This window comes from Malaclemys terrapin, chromosome 2, assembly GCF_027887155.1.
Source record: "Malaclemys terrapin pileata isolate rMalTer1 chromosome 2, rMalTer1.hap1, whole genome shotgun sequence".
Lineage (NCBI taxonomy): Eukaryota > Metazoa > Chordata > Testudines > Emydidae > Malaclemys > Malaclemys terrapin.
This window is the reverse complement of record NC_071506.1, coordinates 278,142,316-278,158,692: the sequence shown is the minus strand read 5'-3', so window position 1 is coordinate 278,158,692 and position 16,377 is coordinate 278,142,316. Positions and strand designations below refer to the sequence as shown.

Genomic DNA, 16,377 nt, shown 5'->3' with positions numbered 1-16,377 from the left:
TAATCACACAGACCTAATCAATTATCTCCCTATTTGGCCCAGGTGGGGATGCATACAAAGGACACGGTGGTGAGCCAGCCGTAAGCTACTCCCACTCTGTCACAGGCTGGTTCAAAATTTTCCAGAAAAAGGGCTTTTCAATGGAAAGCTGGTTTTCAATTAAACACAAGTTTCATGAAAGGCATCTGCTTTCTGTGGAGAATTAAGACTTTAGTCAAAAAACAAAACAAAACAAAACAAAAAACAAATGCTTAAAGCCCAAATATTTCTTTCAGAACCAGAAATATTTTGATTTGAATATGCTGCTGAAGTGTCTTCTGGAAGTTGTAATTCAACTGTCTCATGTCCCCCCATCTCTTCTCTGGGCCAGGCTCCTTGGCTGGACCACATCTCCCATGATGCATTATTGCCAAGGACTCACACGATACATTGCCTTCCCCTCCACGAGAGAAGATTGTGGAGCATCATGGGAGATGAAGAGTGACCAGGGACCCTGGTCACAAGAGGATAATGGGAGCATGAGGTACCCAAGCTACAACTCTCATGAAGTACTACAGCAACATTTCTGAACTGAAGTTTTTCAGGTTTTGGATGGAATTTTTGGTCTTCAAATTTTCACTTAACACCCCCCCCAGCCCCACCAAAAAAACAAAACAAAACAAACAAAAAACCCAAACAAAAAACCCTCAACATTTTTTGTGGAAAATTTAGAGGGAAACTACTTTTTTCCATTTTTGTCAAAATTTTCCAAGGGGGAAAAAAACATTTTTCTACTTTGTATGCAACTTCTCAGAGTGGGATTTTCAAAGTGAACAGCATTGGCCGAACTCTGTTCTCATTGAAGTCACTGGTTAAACTCCCATTGACTTCAATGGGAGCAGAGTTAGGCCAACGGTCAGTGATAATCCCATCCATGGAGTGCAAGGTGCGGGGACTCTGTCTTTGTATGCTTTATATAGGACCTAGCAAAATGGGGCGCCAACTGTGACTGGTGTCTCTGGTCTCTACTGTAATGTAAAGAAACAATGGAAAATAATAACTGTGAATCCATATCAGTAGGCTGGGGATTTGGGCATACCAGTGAGGAGATAGATACAAGGGTGTAGTCAAGTAGGTTAGTTACTCAACTACTTACCTACTTCTAGGGGGGAGGGATAGCTCAGTGGTTTGAGCATTGGCCTGTGAGTTCAATCCTTGAGGGGGCCACTTAGGGAGTTGGGACAAAATCAGTACTTGGTCCTGCTAGTGAAGGCAGGGGGCTGGACTCGATGACCTTTCAAGGTCCCTTCCAGTTCTAGGAGATAGGATATCTCCATTATTATTAACTGATAAAGAATCATAGAATTTAAGGCCAGAAGGGACCATGAGGTCACCTAGCCTGACCTCCTGTGTGTCCTTGGCTATTAAAATCCACCCAGTTACCAATAACCTTTCTTAGATTAAAGCATTACAGCCCTTGACTGGCTACAATGTCTCATTTTCAGACGGGCTGAGCACCCACAACTCCAGCTGAAGTCAATGGGGAGTAGCACATGTCCATTACCTCTGAATAGTCATCACGGAGTGTTTCAACTTTAATTTTCAAACAATAGCATGATCACCATTCACCAGAAGGAAGGTGGAGTGAATCAAGATAGAAAATACCAAGTGACATTTATAGTAAACGAACTGTCTAGTTTCACTTACCCAGAGAACTGGAGAAGAAGATAAAATATGTTGGGCATGGGATCACCACAACTTCTCCCACTGCTGCTGAGGGCCAGCAGGTTATGTTGTCCCACATCCTTGCGCAACCTACAGAAAGAGAAGAGAAAGAGATGACCATATTACAACATTCAGAGACTGCTCTGTCTGCGTTGTATGGAAAGCACGCAGAGAAACCCTATGCAGAGCATGATTCATGGCTACCTTGCGAACAACCAGCTCTATCTAGTTTTTCAACTCTCTCAATCAAATCCCAAACCTGGATCAGAGGATTACAGAAGTTAGAGCTGGAAAAGATTGTTTAGATCCCTGAGACTACCATGTTAGTGTACTATATACTGCTCTAAATGGAGGCTGGCTCACAATACTACACTTTATCTTAGACGCAAACCAAAAAGGGATTTTAAAAATATGTGCCGAAGACCCAGAATGAGGGATTTAACTCTGACAAATGGAGAGGAAAGAGTGAAATAATTTGGGATTATGTTCTTTAAACACACGGTTTTCAATAACCTCAGTTTCAAGATTCAGCATTTGTGGTATCAAACATTTTCTGGAATTGACAGGGAGACACAGGCCAAATCTGCGTAGGACTGAGACAAATCTGGGTTAATAGTGAGTGGTGCATTTTATAGATGGAAACACTAGAGATTCTCAGATTAAATCTCTTGCTCCCCCTCCAAATTAAAGTACCTGATCTGAACACACCAACCTGTGTACAAGATGTGACTGCTTCTGTTCCTTTCTAACTCCCCCATTCCTCATGCCACTGAAACTGTCACTCACATAGGTGCAAAATTATGGTTGATGCAGTGGATGCGTTGAGTGGAAGGAGTAAATTATATCCCAGCAGATTTTTTTAAACCCCCAAAACAGAGTCACGCAAGACACTCCATGAAGTCCATTTAGGACTTCGCTATTGCTACTGCAGTTTCATTGAAACTGAAATGTTTTGTGGGAATAAGTCGATTTCAACAAAATTTTGATAGACTGTTTCATTTCAATGTGGAAATGTTTAATTTTGATGTGATCAACTCAACTCAATTTGTTTTGACATAGATTATATTAAAATATCGTTTTAATATGTTATATACTGTTTATTATACCATTTAATTTATAGATGTTATTTAATTTTTAATATAAATATCAAAACTAAATTAAAGTAAATGTTTTGACACTATTGAAACAAGATATCTCGAAGATCCTGAATTGAACTTTTTTGAAATTTTTGTTTTCCTGGACATTTCAAAATGTTCGCGTTTTGTTCTGATTTGGAATGAAAAAATATATTAGAATTCCACACAGAATGTGAATAATAGATAGATAGATACTGCAGCTATTTCCCTCTAGCAATCCTGTTCAAGAGTCACCCATGATGTGGCACAGAACAATTCCCCAAAGGCTAGGAAAAGGCTGTGGTTAAATCCAATGTCCCAGAGGGTGGAACTGGATTGTAAAGAAAAAAAGCGCTTAGTAAAACATATTTCGAATAGTAAAAGAAACTCAGAAAACCACTGTCAAGGCATATTTCTTCAGTAAATATTATTGATGTGAAACAGGCCAAATGTTTTCACTCATGCTACCCAAGAGCCTAACTCCACAATCGATTTGCCAAGACTGCATCAGCACCTTTGATACCTCAGATCAATAAGGAGAGAGCAAACAACAATGCTTTGAACAACCAGAAAGCCGAAAAGCAACCTCAACTCCCTTTGGAAGTTATAATCAAAGCTTTATCTTTGTTTTTACTGGGGTAAATGGAAATTTTCGAATGCAGCTTTGAAGTGGGATTATTGGAGATTGTAAAGAAAATAACTCAGAATATCTTCTTCTTGTAACCTCCGCTTTTAGATTAATTAAAATACAATTTTCCAACTTTTAACATTAGCTACAAAGCTCAGTTCTCAGAGGCTCATATTTAATTCCCACGAAGTTGTGACCAGTAGGGCCAAAGATAAAGACATCAGAATTCATGGAGAATAGATGGTTTCACAACAGGATCTCTCAACATCTAGAGCTCTGGGCCTATCAACCTAGGTACTTACAATGTATTCGCAACCACGGGACATATCTGAAACTCTGGACCAGGGGTCGGCAACCTTTCAGAAGTGGTGTGCCGAGTCTTCATTTATTCACTCTAATTTAAGGTTTCCTGTGCCAGTAATACATTTTAACGTTTTTAGAAGGTCTCTTTCTATAAGTCTATAATATATAACTAAACTATTGTTGTATGTAAAGTAAATAAGGTTTTTAAAATGTTTAAGAAGCTTCATTTAAAATTAAATTAAAATGCAGAGCCCCCCGGACCTGTGACCAGAACCTGGGCAGTGTGAGTGACACTGAAAATCAGCTCGCATGCCGCCTTTGTCATGTATGCCATAGGTTGCATATCCCTGCTCTGGACCAAGATGGAATCCAATATAAAATACAAATGAAAGTACTGGATGGCTTCCTAAAAGAGAACACTTTTGTTCTGAGCGTAGTTTAAATGTCTACATCTAATACTTACATTACAGTTCATTTGTTCTTGTTTGAAATGCAAGGCACAGAAAGAACCAATGCCTACATCCTTCAGTAAACAGATTTCGAGCTATGCAGAGACAAGATATAGCTATAATAGATATCCATGTGATAGCTTGCACTTATCACACATCTGACCACCTCACTTGTACTCTGTCCACAAACCCATCTCCCTTGGGACTGCTTCTGTCATTCCAAACCTCTGAGCAGCTTCTAATGCGCATTAAGCTTTTGTAAAAAGATGAAGGTAAAACAAATCCAATGGCTGGAAGTTGAAGCTAGACAAATTCAGACTAGAAATAAGGTGCACATTTTTAACAGCTAGGGTAGCTTACCAAGAGTTGTGGTGGATTCTCCACCACTGGACATTTTAAAATCAAGACTAGATATTTTTCGAAAGAGATATGCTCTAGTTCAAACAGGAATTAATACAGGGAAGTCCTACGGCCTAAGTGGTACATGAGGTCAGACTAGATGATCACAATGGTCTCTTCTGGCCTTATAATTTATGTAAACAGCCTGTCAGAAAAAAATGTTTCCTTCTTTCCCCAAGAAAGAATTTTGCCCAAGAATAGTGATCTGAGGACTGCAGCGTTGTGTTCAGTTCATAGAATCATAGAATATCAGGGTTGGAAGGGACCTCAGGAGGTCATCTAGTCCAACCCCCTGCTCAAAGCAGGACCAATTCCCAACTAAATCATCCCAGCCAGGGCTTTGTCAAGCCTGACCTTAAAAACCTCTAAGGAAGGAGTTCTGCACCAGCGACAGCCCGTAAGCCGTCAGGGCTAGAAACTGGTGCTAAGACCCCTTGGAAAGATTTCCAATCTCCCCTATGGGATACACAGCACAAGGCTTTCACCTGGCAAGATCTTGGAGATGATGGACTGCAGATCCATAATATTGTTATGCATGGAAAAGTTGTTTTAGGCAATTTCTAGAGGTTTTAAAATCTCTTCTCTCCTCCTCCAAAGTCTGTCCAGGGGGACTTGTGATAATATTTGCCCCAAAGCCCACTAAAGCCAATGGGGAGACATCTTTTGACTTCAATGAGCTCTGGATCAGGCCATTTGGGAGCCAATCTATACAAGGAGGTGATGGAACCTACTTATTTTCATTACTCTACTTATGTGTTAATCAAATGTTGCTAAACAAGGTTTACCGCTAAAATTGTTTTTTTTTTCCCCTGCCACACGTGTGGCACGTACACACTTCATGCTGGGGAGATGCAAAGGTTTTATCAGCACTTGCTGGAGGTTATTTGCATCCGTCAGCCACGGCTTCACCTTTCATGAATAATGTGACCCTATTAAATTCGTGCTGACAAAACTCTTTCATAGCTTGAAGGTCAAATGAAACCACTACGATCATCTTGTCTGACCCCTGGCAAAACAGTGGTGAGGGAATTTCATCTAGTGATTCCTGTAGGGGAGGGAAACATTCCTTCTGACTATGTAAATGCACACTATAAATACATCAGACAGATAAACACCAGGAAGGGAGAGGAGTTATTTAAGTTAAGGGCCAATTTTGGCACAAGAACAAATGGATAAAAACTGGCCGTCAATAAGGTTAGGTTTGAAATTAGATAAAGGTTTCTAACCATCAGAGGTTAATTTGGAACAGCCTTCCAAGGGGAGTAGTGGGGGCAGAAAATCTAACTTGTTTTAAGACTGATCTTGATAAATTTATGGAGGGGTTGGAATGATGAAGTTGCCTACAATGGCAAATGGCCCATCCATGACTACTATTAGCAAATATCTCCAACAGTTGGAGATGAGACACAAGATGGGCAGGGCTTTGAGTTATTAGAGACCATTCTTTCCAAGGTGTCTGGCTGATGGGTCTTGCCCACATTCTCAGGGTTTAACCGATCACCATATTTGGGATTGGAAAGGAATTTTCCTCCAGGTCACAATGGCAGAGACCCTGGGGGTTTTTCACTTTCCTCTGCAACGTGGGGCACGGGTCACTTGCTGGTTTGAACTAGAGTAAATGGTGGATTCTCTGTAACCTGAAGTCTCAAAAGATTTGAGGACTTCAGTAACTTACCCAGAGGTTATGGGCCTATTACAGGAGTGGGTGGGTGAGATTCTGTGGCCTGCAGCATGCAGGAGGTGAGACTAGATGATCATGATGGTCCCTTCTGGCCTTAAAGTTTAAGAGTCCCAATAACTTGTGATTGAAAACTAAGGCATAACTTGGAGAAAGACATCAACTATTGACACAGGGCCTAGCACAATGGGGTTTTGTTCCATGACTGGGGATCCTAGGTGCTACGGTAAAACAAATAAGTAATAATTTAAATGCTCCATGCGATGGAGAATTTACCACATCCCCATATAATCTGTTCCAATGATTAACTACTCTAGTCTATAAAAGTGATGTGACTGTTAAAAAGTTGCATCTTATTTAAAATGTTCTAACACCAACTTGCAGCCATTGGATCTTGTTATGCCTTTATCCGTTATGCCTTTGTCTCAAGGCTATGTCTACACTATGCAGCTTTTAGTGACATGGCTGCACCACTACAGCCGTGCCGCTAAAAGGCGCAGTGTAATCGCTGTTTGTCGGCAGAAGAGAGCTCTCCTGCTGACAAAAAAGCTCAGTGGTTTGAGCATTGGCATGCTAAACTTAGGGTTATGAGTTCAATCCTTGAGGGGGCCATTTAGGGATCTGGGGCCAAAATCTGTCTGGGGATTGGTCCTGCTTTGAGCCGTGGGTTGGACTAGATGACCTCCTAAGGTTCCTTCCAACCCTAATATTCTATGAAAGCGCTCCTGCTGACAAAGCACTGTTCCCCCCCCCCACCCCGCTTGTCCTGCAAGACTTATCTTTCGGGGGTGTATGTTTTTTTTTTTTTTTTTAACACCTCTGAACAACAAAAGTTTTGTCTTTCACTTGCCAGTGTACACAAACTCTTAGACGAACGGTCCCCTACAGTCAGATACCTTCCCTCTGCGTGATTGCATATAGATGGTGCCTCAACCTTCCGTTTGATAAGATAAGTAGCTTGAGCTCCTTAAGTCGCTCATGGTAAGGTATGCAACTTGATATCATATTCCAGCAGAAAGTTTCTCTCTCTAGCTCTCTGGTGTGGTCTTTATTTATTTTTAATAGGCTAAAAAATTAGACAACACACATGTCAATTCATACAGGGCACAGTCTTTTGCTCTGGTTTACATACCGGGCAGATTAAACCCGATAAATGACTGTTTGAGAAATGTCTGCATTTAAAAATATACAGATGGAGCTTAACTAGGAAGCATCAGAAAATAACCTACAGAAGTTGGGCATGGTCCTGTGATGTTAATGGGTTTGTATAAGAAGACGGGACGGGGTGGGCAGTATCACATGGCCGTTGGAGCTATTTGAGACACTGATTCAAGAAAGCACTTCAGCATGTGCTTAGGTCTCATGTAAGTGCTTCCGAACGAGGGTTGTCATTCCCGGTGTGCCTCCATAGAAATCAACGCACTTACATCAAGGAAGAATTTAGCTCTTTATATCATTGTTTATTCTGAGACCTAGGACTCTTCTACATGGAGACGTAGCGCACAGCAAGAGGGGTGTAAATCTATAGTGCGCCAGCTTGCTGCACACTAACTGGCCATGTGGACCCTGTTACTGCGCACTAAAAGTTCCCTAGGGTGCTTTCAAACAGCAGTAGGTCAAAGTGCACTAGGGAACTTTTAGTGCCCATTAGCAGGGTTCAAACAGCCAGTTAATGAATGGCAAACTAGTGTGCTGTAAATTCACACCCCAGCTTGCTACGCACTATGTCTCTGTATAGACAAGTCCATAGTAATACAATTTCTCTAGTACCCCTGGATTCCAATATACTCCTCAATATCTGCTAGTGGGTTAGACACCAAAGGAAAGTTGCATTTTACTAAGCTCCTATGGAGGGGGCTAAGATATACAGTCATGAGCATGGTACACATTTATACTATCTGTAACATAAGCTCTGGTTTGATATCAGCTGGCAGTTTTCACAACTACCCAATGGAATCAATAGCCATAGAAGTCAGGGATGCCAAAGATCTGTTGTGTCACATTTAGTACATTCCTTGTTATCACTGCAGCAATTTTGCCTCTGGTGTATTCTCCAGTGGTTTGCCCAGTCTGGTTATAAATTATTATTCCTACTTGCATTGCCTTATCATTGGATTTTTAAAAGACAGTTCGGCATATAGTGGACTTTTGCAGTAGTGCCTGAGATCCCCAGTCATGGACCAGGACCCCACTGTGCTAGGTGCTGTACAAACACAGAACAGAAAGATGGTCCCTGCCTCAAAGTGCTTGCTGCTGTAAGTCAGACTTTAATTCAGTCAAACCATCCAGTAGAAAACCACCGTGGGCCCCATTGTTAAAAAGAGATGCCTGCAAATATATATATTTGCAAACAAGTATAACACACACACCTCCTGGGTGTGGCGTTCTGTCCCATCTAGTGGCACCAAGACCACTCAGCGAGAGTTAAATGAGTTTGCTCTACAGCCTTAGCTAACAGCCAGTTGGCTTTTAGCTCATGCTGTAGAGGCTCACGCATTAAGCTGCAGAGATCCCCGGTTCGATCCTGCCCATCGACAACCAGGGTTTGTCAGCATTACACAGGCACCTACAAATTCCACCCAGATGGGCGGGGCATCTGCAAAGAGGTGCTTAATATAATTTTCTGCAGGCGGTAAAAATAGAGCCTGGTAAAATCAGTGGGAGCTACAGGTAATGATCCCATTTGGGGGTCAGTACACTTTTATACAGGGGCCTAACTTGAAGGATCCAGGTTTGAAAACTTTGGCTTGAGCTTCTTTAACAGGAGAAGAAAGGTGACATGGCGGAACGGGAACTGTGAAAGGAAATTAATAGCAGTTCATTGCAAGAGGCCAAAGCACCTTGGGCCATCAGGAGATAGGAAGAGTTTGGAACAATCCAAGTTCGGCCTCACTCTCTACCTGAGGTGTGCCATGGAGACCTCACTGTGAAGGGATGTACCATCATAATAATTATGATCTATGTTTGAGAGGTAAAAAAACACAGGGGCCGCTTGAGTGGTACAGTCCTGCTGCCTTGTACCACTCTGTGCAAAGCAGCCTTTGAGTCATCAGTTGAGGGTGAGGGTGGTTCTGTGTAACCCGCACTGACACACACGGACTCTCTGTCCCGCTCTAGTGGCAAGACCACGTACAGAGGCATACGAGTCTGCTAGCGCTTCTGCACGAATGGCCCTGGCCCTTTAGCTTAAGCTGTACAGACTTGTGGTTTGAGATCCCGGGTTCAGCCCGGGCAGATGACTCAGCCAGGGCTGACACTGCACGAGGGCCCCACCTGAGTGGTGCAGTTAGACTGCCCCTGTGAATTTGGACCACAGACTCCTGACATTGTAAAGACTTCCTAAAGCTAGAACAAGACAGTGGCCAGAATGGATCAGCACTCCGGCATCCTAGTCCTATAAGACCCCAGTACAAGCACCAGATCTGTGTACATGAGCTCCCCTTTCCTAGCCAGCTCTGCAGTTTCCTACCTGGGAGCTGCAGGTTAGGGTTTATTTTGGCCTTCTGTGACAAACTGGCTTGGCCCTTGGCTAGCTTGGCTTGCAGCAGTTCTTTGCTGAAATCACCCCCCATCCTCCTCCAAACAGCAAAATTCAAACCCTTCACTTCCATTTTCACTATTGTTTCCAGTGTCCCTGGATGCAGCATAAAGGCTAGTGGCTGACGACCTCCCCTGCCCTGCCTATTTCTCATCATTCTTTTGATCTCATCGGCACTAACTCTGATCCCAAGTAAATACATCAGTCCAGAGGTTTGCATTTCAACTCTGCATGGCCTCACATTCCCTTCGTGTGCTTTCGCCTGTCACGTTGGCTCGCATCACCCCGGTGCTACAGGCAATAGAGGGATGCGGCAGGGAAAGTGATCTGCCACAGGAAAACAAGAAAGCCATTAGACTATGTAAGGTACCAGCTACTACAGTGCTTTGCTTCCACCAATAATTAGCTCTTCGCAGCATGAACATACTAATTATTTCTTCTTCCAAGCCACCTCTGACATCCACATTCTGCAGGAAATTAACTCAGCCACTTAGAGCAAGCGGAAAGGATTCCCAGACTGATCTTAATTATAGGACGCTTTCTTAGACAGTGCGTTATCATGCTTCCCCTCAATTCAGCCAGACATTGATTTTTTCACTTTATGTGTAAGCAACACTTACTAATAAAAAATGGTTTTGATTTGCATCTCTGCAACAGCTTTCATCAGAAGTTCCCAAGGCACTTTACAAACACTGCAAAGGAAAAGAAATAGAAGACTTTTGCTTCTTTATAATGCATAAAGATAGCTTGATTTTATTTTTCACCTGAGTAATATCAAGAACTTCACGTTTTCTCTTCCTTGTTTTTTATGGTGGTCTCTGTGCAAGACCAGAGAACTGAAGAGGGAGAGTTGCAGGTTCTTCACGGAGAGGGTGTTGACTCTTTAACAAAGAGATCTTTTCTCCCAACTGTCTTTCAGGCATTTGAGGTAAACATGCATTAAGAGAAAGACAAAGCCAGATAGCTGTAAACAGATTAGTGCCCCCAGCCCATCCTGTTTTCAGTGGATACTTTTTACACATTAGGATTCCATGAGTTTCCCTATCGTCAATTGAGTCTTCCAAGAAAAGCAGGGTAGACAAGACCTGAACTGCTAAGAAACAAGTGGAGAAATCAACTCTCTTTCAGACTTTCTTTATATATCAGAGCAAAGATTAAAAAAAATGGTATTTTCCCCACCATTGCAGGTCATTTTTAATGAATTAAGCCTTAAAACATTCCTGCAAGGTCAGTGTTTGCACCTAATTTAGAAATGGGTGATCTGAAGCAAAGAGATGTCGACGCTAAAGGCCAAGATTTGCACACACACAGACACAAAAAAAGTTGCCCAAAGTTAGGCTTCTCAACTCTCACCCAATCACCTTCACGGATCATTTTCAAAAGCTCTGAGTATCTACCAGCTCCCATTGACTTTGCTGGGAGTCACGGTCTGAAAATCAGGCAGTTTATCCAGATTTCCAACATTAGGTTCTTATGTCTGAAAAAAAATCTAGCGTATGCCAAAGGGGCACGACAAGGTAATGGTGGAGCTCTGAGCAGAACTTGGGAGTCCTGGCTCCTCATAGAATGAATAGCCTAATTCTCCACTGAAAGCTCAGCTGACTTGCTCTTCTGTATCAACAATGCAAGTTACTGCCTCTTAGCAAAGCAAGGTGGAGTTAGACTCATAGACTTTAAGGCCAGAAGGGACCATCATGATCATCTAGTCTGACCTCCTGCACATTGCAGGCCACAGAACCTCACCCATCCACTCCTGTAATAGACCCTTAACCTCTGCCTGAGTTACTGAAGTCTTCAAATCATGGTTTAAAGACTTCAAGTTACAAAGAATTCACCATTTCCACTAGTTTAAACCTGCAAGTGACCTGTGCCCCCTGCTGCAGAGGAAGGAGAAAACCCCCCAGAGTTCCTGACAATCTGAGGCAGGGGAAAATTCCTTCCCAAACCCAAATATGGCGATCAGTTACACCCTAAGCATGTGGGCCAGCTGGACCCCTGGGAAAGAACTGTTGTGCACCATGGCGTATTGGCAAAGCCAGCCTGGCATAGAGGTGCAGTGCCATGCTTTGGAGAGCGTTAGCAATGGCATTATTGAGAGTAGGGCTGATTTTTCATTGTCTGACTTGTTCCTATTCTAAGGACACACACAACACATCCGAGCCAGCCTTTCTAGTGCACACAAAAAGGGGTCAGAGGGGTAGCCGTGTTAGTCCGTATCAGCAAAAACAACGAGGAGTCCTTGTGGCACGTTAGAGGCTAACAAATTTATTTGGGCATAAGCTTTTGTGGGCTAAAACCCACTTCATCAGATGCATGGAGTGCAAATTACAGCTGCAGGCATTATTATACTGACACATGAAGAGAAGGGAGTTGCCTTACCAAGTGGGGGGTCAGTGCTAACGAGCCAATTCAATTAAGGTGGAAGTGGGCTATTCTCAACAGTTGACAAGATTACACCTTGATTACATTGGCCTCATTAGCACTACAAAAGTTATTTTTCCTCCCTTGGTATTCACCCGTTCTTGTCAGCTGTTGAGAATAGCTCACTTCCATCTTAATTGAATTGGCTCGTTAGCACTGACCCCGCACTTAATAAGACAACTCCCATCTTTTCATGTGCTGTGTATTTCACAGAATATCATAGAATATCAGGGTTGGAAGGGACCTCAGGAGGTCATCTAGTCCAACCCCCTGCTCAAAGCAGGACCAATCCCCAGACAGATTTATACCTGCCTCTGTATTTTCCACTCCATGCATCTGATGAGGTGGGTTTTAGCCCATGAAAGCTTATGCCCAAATAAATTTGTTAGTCTCTAAGGTGCCACAAGGACTCCTCGTTGTTTTTACCTAAAGGGGTGATTGCAGGCACACCTGTTTAACATTCTCACAAGGGTTGCGCAAACAACGGGCCAAGCAAAGGACCATGGAGGAAAAGATCAAGTTGCTTGATCCTGATGGTTTCTTTATATAGATGTGCCAACCAAACCAACCAACCGAACTTCAAATCTGAGCTTACAGCAGGTATGGTCTATGCATAAGGTACAAAGGAGCTGTCACATTGAATCAGAGCACAGACCCCTCTACTCCTGCATTCTGCCTCTAGCTAGGGCTATTACCAGACGCCTCAGAAAAAGGGATAAATGGTGCACCCCTGTCTATTCCAGTGATGGTGTGGGGGAGGTGCACTGGGGTGAAGAATTCCTTCTGGAGGCTGCAATCAGTTGAGGCCCTGTGGGTGAAATGCAGCCTCACCCTCATTTAAATCAATGGGAGTTAGATGCCCAACCCGAATGCTTGGGGATCTGATTAGCCTCAGCCCATTTCCCTAATACACATAGTTGCCAATGGACATTAGTAGCCATCAGATTATCCAATCCTGCTCTTTTCAGTTTGTCTTAGTGGCTTCTGTTGTAACAGGAGAAATCAAGACTGAGAATGGGGCGAAATGCAGGAGGGTATTTTTGAGCATGCTTGTCCTCTGGTCCAGGGGTGGCCAGACTGTGGCTCTTTTACCATTAAAGTGGGGCTTTAATGTGCCCCCATTCTCCACCTACCAGGCTGGGGGTGGGAGGGAAAAGCTCAGGACCTCTGCCTTGCAGTGGTGTGGTGTGGTAGGGGCTTCTACCTAGCATGAAGGGGGGTCTTGAGGCTTCTGCCCAGCGGGGAGGGGGTCTTGGGGCTTCAGCCCTGTGGGGGGCCCCTCCAGGGCTCGGGGTTTCAGCAGGAGCAGGGCTGAAGCTCCAACCCACAGCTCCTGAACTTCTGAAGATTGTCATATGGGGCTCAGAAGGCCAGTAAGTTCTGGTCTAACGTTACAGAGGGAAGGCGCTGCTGCTGTGGAGACGTACGCGAATAAAGAGAGACAGGCAGACAGGAAGTATAGGACTCAGAGTTTCATGTTTCCCCATTTCTTTGTTCAGACCACCCTTTTCTTTCCAGGTCATTGTGATACATCCCCATGGGAGAATTCGTCCACCTCAGTTCCCTAAAAGCAGCCCTATCGATTGAGCAAGCTGAAGCATGCAGTTTACACCCTTCTGATTCAGGTTGACAAGGCCAATGTTTTCAGGAGTGGCTAGAGATTTGGGGTGCCTCCAGGGGTGAAAGTAACATAGAAGACTTACGGGTACGGTAGGGTTACCATTCGTCCGGATTTACCCGGACATGTCCTCCTTTTTGTACTAAAAATAGCGTCCGGGGGGAATTTGTAAAGCACTCACAATGTCCGGGATTTCCCCCCTCCCCCGGCAGAGCAGAGCGAGCGGCTGGGAGGGCTGCAGGAAAGTCCCGGGCTGGACTCCATAGCAGCTGTAGAGGAGCCGGATCCGCCCTGCATTCTGAGCAAGTGTATCAGCACAAAGTGCAGCCCTCCCCTTTTGCAACTGGGAGCGGTTTCTGCCATGCAGCGTAGCAAAACGGGAGCGAGAGCACTTTGTGCTGATACAAGGGCAGCTCTCCCCTGCAGCCCGGTCCGGGCCAGGGACCGGGTTTTGTTGTGCAGGGCCAGGGACCGGGTTTTGTTGTGCTGGGGAGCTCAGCCACGTGTCCGGCTCGCACAGAGCCCAACACCCTGTTCTGAGCAGCAGGGTAAGGGGGCCAGGGGGCAGGAAGGTTCTGGAGGTGGCAGTCAAGAAACGGGGGGGGGGGCTTTTTGGGGGGAGTGGAGAAAGTTTTGGGCAGTCAGGGTACAGGTAGGGGGTAGGGTCCTGGGGGGCAGTTGGGGGGGGGTCTTAGGAGGGGGCAGTTAGGGGACAAGGAACAGGGAGTCTTAGGTAGGGGTTGGGGTTCTGGAGGGCAGTTAGGAGCAGGGGTCCCAGGAGGGGGCAGTCAGGGGACAAGGAGCAGGGGGGTGGGGAGCTGGGAGTTCTGGGGGGGAGCTGTCAGGGGGCAGGAGTGGGGAGAGGGATCGGAGCAGTCAGGGGACAGGGAGCAGAGGGGTTTAGATGGGTTGGGAGTTCTGGGGGGGCCTGTCAGGGGGTGGGGAGTGGTTGGATGGGGTGTGGGAGTCGCAGGGGTCTGTCTGGGGGTGGGGGTGTGGATAAGGGTTGGGGCAGTCAGGGGACAAGAGGCAGGGAGGCTTAGATAGGGAGTGGAGTCCTGGGGGGCAGTTAGGGGCAGGGGTCCCAGGAGGGGGCAGTCAGGGGACAAGGAACGGGGGGAGGGTTGGGGGTTCTGGGGGGGCGGGAAGTGGGAGGGGCGGGGCTAGGGCGGGGCTCCTCCCGTCCTCTTTTTTGCTTGCTGAAATATGGTAACCCTAGGGTACGGGGGCCCGACTCCGGGCTACTGGAAGGGGCGGGGCCTCGGGCAGAGGGGGCAGGGTTAGGGGGGTCAGCCTCCCCCAGCCAGCCCATCCGCGCCGCCTTGGGGAGGCTGATCAAGGGTGCTCAGGCGCTTTTGGAGAAAGCGGGCCTTGCTAAATTGTCATGCTGGACACACAAAAACGGAGACATGCAAAATCTCTAGCTGCCCCTGCAAATGCTGGACTAAGCCTTTAGTCAACATCATTCTAATGAATAGATTTTAAGGACAGAAGGGACCTATGATCAGGCATCAGCCTCCAGCATGCCCTGTTGTGGTCCTGCACGGCCTTACAGCTAGGCAGCTCTTGGCTCCCTCTTGGTGCCTGCAAACATTTACTCCGACCTGGCTCCTGAGAATAAGCTACCCCTTTGTGTGGGTCTCATTTATTATCTCAGTATTAGCTCCTCAAGTCCAGCCCTTTGTCATGGACTGGGATGCGGGCACTCTGGCCTAGTGCTTAGAGCCAGAACAGGAAGCAGAAGACAAGCCAAGGATCAGAGCCGGAGTCAGAAGCCAGGCCAGGGAGCAGGGCTGGAGCAGATCGGAGTGAGATAGGAGCAGGTCTGGAACAAGGCTGGGAACAAGGCAGATACAGGAGACATCGCAGGTGTATGCATTGAGCAGCCGGCGACCTGACACTGCTGTTGAGCTTAAAGCAGGCCTGTTGGCTCCTTGCAGCCAACAGGGTAGGCCGGCCAATCAGGCGATTCTGCTGCGGCTCAGCTGGGCTCATTAACTGACCTGAGCCAGCTAGCCCCAGGCTCAGTTGAGGGAACACAAACCCATCGTTCCATCTTCTAACCCTGGGGCTAAGGCCAACGAGCCTCCTCCCCAGGTTTGGGACTCCCCCGCCCTCCTTCTGGAGCTGGATTATGCTTCAGGCCAGCTCTAACCCTCAGTCAGCTTCTCCCCAGCTGACTCCGTTTTACTCTCTCCTTTCACCTGTTGGCTGGGACATCACGTGGACACCCTCTTCCTGTTAGCTCCTCTGGGAGCTCCTCTCCTTAGAAGCCTCCTCTCTTTTGGAGCACAGTCCTCCAACAGAGCGGTGGTAGCCTTCTATCAGGTCCAGGCACTCGTCAGTCAATTAGCTGCCAGCCAGCCACCCCAGCAGTTAATTATTTGCAAGTGGGCCATGTTGACTTGTTCTCCTTAAAGAAGCCCATCACGAATAGATTGGACCCTGATTCTCCTTCAAGGGGCCATCCACCTTAAGACGAGATCGATAACAATTGGTTACCCAAGCGTAGGACATTTTAGTA

General features: G+C 45.7%; 1 protein-coding gene across 2 annotated transcripts in view; it reads right to left on the bottom strand.

Annotated features, from left to right (window-relative positions):
- The window catches only part of VIPR1 (vasoactive intestinal peptide receptor 1), a 174,461-nt gene that overhangs the window by 79,319 nt on the left and 78,765 nt on the right, over positions 1-16,377 (bottom strand). For both annotated transcript variants that reach the window (XM_054016641.1, XM_054016642.1), the window contains exon 3: positions 1,687-1,794. In XM_054016641.1, the coding sequence (XP_053872616.1) occupies positions 1,687-1,794 (108 nt within the window). The remainder of the gene's footprint in view (positions 1-1,686; positions 1,795-16,377) is intronic.